The sequence below is a fragment of the Pygoscelis adeliae genome, unplaced genomic scaffold (genome assembly GCF_000699105.1).
Source record: "Pygoscelis adeliae isolate BGI_AS28 unplaced genomic scaffold, ASM69910v1 Scaffold414, whole genome shotgun sequence".
Classification (NCBI taxonomy): domain Eukaryota; kingdom Metazoa; phylum Chordata; class Aves; order Sphenisciformes; family Spheniscidae; genus Pygoscelis; species Pygoscelis adeliae.
Window position 1 is genome coordinate 789,216 of NW_008824673.1, and position 3,021 is coordinate 792,236.

Consider the following 3,021-nt stretch of genomic DNA (forward strand, 5'->3'; position numbering starts at 1 on the left):
GCTCGCTGACTGCAGCAGTGTACTTGCGGCTCTCCCGGGACCCGGGTTTAGGTGCGTGCGGGGGGAGAGCGGGGTTTGGTGCGAGGGAGAGTGGGAGAGCGGGGTGCCAGCGGAGGGGGGAGGTGACCGCTCGGTGTTGGGTGCATGTGGGTGCATGAGTCTCTGCCACCCAAGGCGACTTTCCTTTCTGTCCCTGCCGTCTCTCAGCCCTGGGGACCCAGGTGACAGGGGCTTTTCCCAGCCAGGGTGATGAGCTGCCTGATGCTCAGGGAGGGTGCAGTGCTGTGCCTCCCTCTCTGTCCTGTGGGTCCCAGCACCTCCAGCACCCCACTGACCCAAAGGGGCCCTGGGGAGGAGGAGGGCACTGCTGGGAGAGCTGCTTCTCCTGCAGCTGATGGGTTATTCTCCCAGCCCCTGAGCTGGGACAATGTGCTCTGCGTGGTGAAACACTTCAGATTTGGTTTCGTTTTGAACTCTTTTATGTCTGATGAACTGAGCATTGGTCCTTTGGGGTATGCTAATCTTTGAGCTGAAAGAAATCTGCGGGTTTTTTTGCTCTGGGGGTGGTTGCCTGTGTCCTGGGATCAGTTCCCTCGAAGGCAGTGGGGCTGTGGCAGTGCTGCCGTTGTGCTGCCCTGGGGACGTCACTGCTTTACCTGTACTGCTGTCCCTGCTCCTGTGCCCGTGCTGCCTTGCCCTGCGCTGGCCCCGGGCCTGCCTGCTGCAGCTGAGCCGCTCGTACCGGGCTCACTTCTCAGAAGGAATCACTTGCAACCTCCCGGGCCAGAAACGTGCTTGCCGGGGACATGAGTGACTCTCTGACGAAGAGGCAGCTTCAGGGAAGCCCCTTCTTTGCCCCTTTTTGCTGCACAGCAGCTGCTGAGGTACCGTCCGGGATGTGTGTGTGCCGGAGCATCGCAGCCCATCGCCAGCCGGTTCTCCCCACGCTCTCCGGAGAGCAGAGCTGCCTGTGGCTGCCGTACCTGCTTTGCAGGGCCTTTGCAATCTGGGTTGGGTGCCAAAGCTAATGAATCTAATTGCAGTCCAGAGCCCTACGTCCACAGCCCATTACGGTTTCTGTTGCGTTCAGCATCCCCTTTCCATTCCCAGTTTAACCAAGTCAGTGCATGTTTAACACTGGGATTCTCTGCCCCGGAGATGGTCCCATTTCCAAAGGGGGTCAGGCAGACCCGTGAGCAGAGAGGAGGGAAGGGGAGAAGAGGATGCTTCTCTGGGGCTGTCTTGGAAAATCACCAGTGTGTTTGCCAGCTGCTGGCTCACGTCGGCCCGGTTTGGCCCGTCAGGCTGTGAGATGTCACATCCCAAATGTGGTATATGGAGCTTGGGCTCAGGTTGTCTCTTTTCTGGCCTAAAGGATGAAAAACCCACTTGAACGGTGCAGAAAGCACACGAGCACTGCATGGTTTTGCTTATTCACGTGGCTGATGGAGAGCAGCCAGCTCTGCCTGCCCCGTGTGCCCGTGTCCTGTCCCTCCCCGCTGCTGATGGGCAACCTGGGGACATCATAGGTGGTGGCCTGTGGTCTCCTCTCCCAAGGCCTATGGTGGCCATTCCTCAGGGTCCTCTCCTCACTCTTGTCCTCCCCCTGTCTTTCAGATGTCCTGCGGTAACCTGGTGCCCCACAGAAGGGCCTGCCTGCCTTAGCCAGCCCATCCTCCCAGGCACCCCGCTGGCGATGGCCTCGACGCCCCAGTGAGGGGTGAAAGGACGAGGACCAAGTCCCCCCGACACTGCCACGTCCCCCCCAGGAGAGCCATGGAGGCCCCCCTGGACGTGCCCGTAGGGAACCTCATAGACTTTGATGCCGAAACGCCTGCCGGCATCCCCTCGGAGTCCTCTCCTCCCGCTGCCCCCAGCGGCAACGGGCACCTGGGGGATGCAGGGGACACGGTCGGGGAGGAGAGCGATGCCACCGAGTCGGCGGACAGCGAGAACGACATGGGTGACTCTCCCAGGCACTGGGGTGGCTAACGCCGCTCCTCCTCCAACGAGTCCGCCCCCTCCAGCCAGAGCACCGAGTCGGCCCGGGACGAGGCGACGGCCGAGCGCCGGGAGTTCATGCGGCACTACGTGGAGAAGATCTTCACCGGGGGGTAAGCGAGCAGGGCCGGCCAGCGCCACCAAGCCTGCTGCCAGGGGACATCCCGCGGGATGGGATCTGGCTGCTTTCCCACTCCGGGAGCATCGGGTCTGTGTCCTTCCCTGTGCTTGGCTAGCGCAGCTTGTTGCTCCCCGCCGTAACGCAGCATTGGAGCTAAGGGGGGGATGTGGGCTCTGACTTGCACCCCTCTCTCGGGCGCGTTTCAGCTCATCTTTCACCCCCAACTTCCCTCCCCTCTTCTTTCTCCCCTTTCCCATGCCGGGGTCTTGCCATGGCGGGGGTCTCCAGCTCCTCTCCCCCGCTGGGCATCTCTGCTGCTGCTTGTACAAATGTCCGCCACTTTTGAAAAAAAAAGCGTGCTCTGCCCCTTGGCAGCCCCCGGCTTCCCCCCCCAGCCCTGCATCCCTCCCAGCTCCCGTCGTTGTTGTCTCCGTAACGCTGGGGCTCAGCGCGTCAAGCAGGATTGAGCAAACCGAGCGTGATGAGCAGCAACAGGGGTTGTTTTTGCTCTGGGGCAGAGTGCCTGTCTCTGGAGCTCAGCTTCTGCTCGGGCTGTCCTTGGCTCTTCCCTTCTCCCTCTGCCTTTGGTTTTCCCCCCTGCCAGGGAGGAACAAAAGAGCAGCGTGAGCCGGAGGATGACAAAATGGATGTTCCCCTTCCCCTCTTCCTCTGCCTTCCTCCCAGCGTCGCAGCACCAGGATGCTGCCGCCAAGAGGGATGACGTGGGGGAGCTGAGCCGTGCTGGCTGGATAGGGGATGCCGGCCACATCCTCAACTTTAACGGTGTTTTTTTCTTTTTCCCCATTTCAGAGATGATTTGGACCAAGAAGAGAAGGCCAGGTTCGGTGAGCTGTGCAGCGGCGAGAACGGGAAGGGCAGGGAGTGGTTCGCGAGATACG

The 3,021-nt window shown here is 61.2% G+C and overlaps 1 protein-coding gene across 1 annotated transcript in view; it reads left to right on the plus strand.

The window, feature by feature from the left end:
• The first annotated feature begins 1,693 nt into the window (after positions 1-1,693).
• The window catches only part of KIAA0513 (KIAA0513 ortholog), a 9,773-nt gene continuing 8,445 nt past the window's right edge, over positions 1,694-3,021 (plus strand). Inside the window, 2 exon segments of the mRNA XM_009323045.1 lie at positions 1,694-2,114; positions 2,933-3,020. Of these exon segments, the coding sequence (XP_009321320.1) occupies positions 1,777-2,114; positions 2,933-3,020 (426 nt within the window). The 5' untranslated portion in view covers positions 1,694-1,776.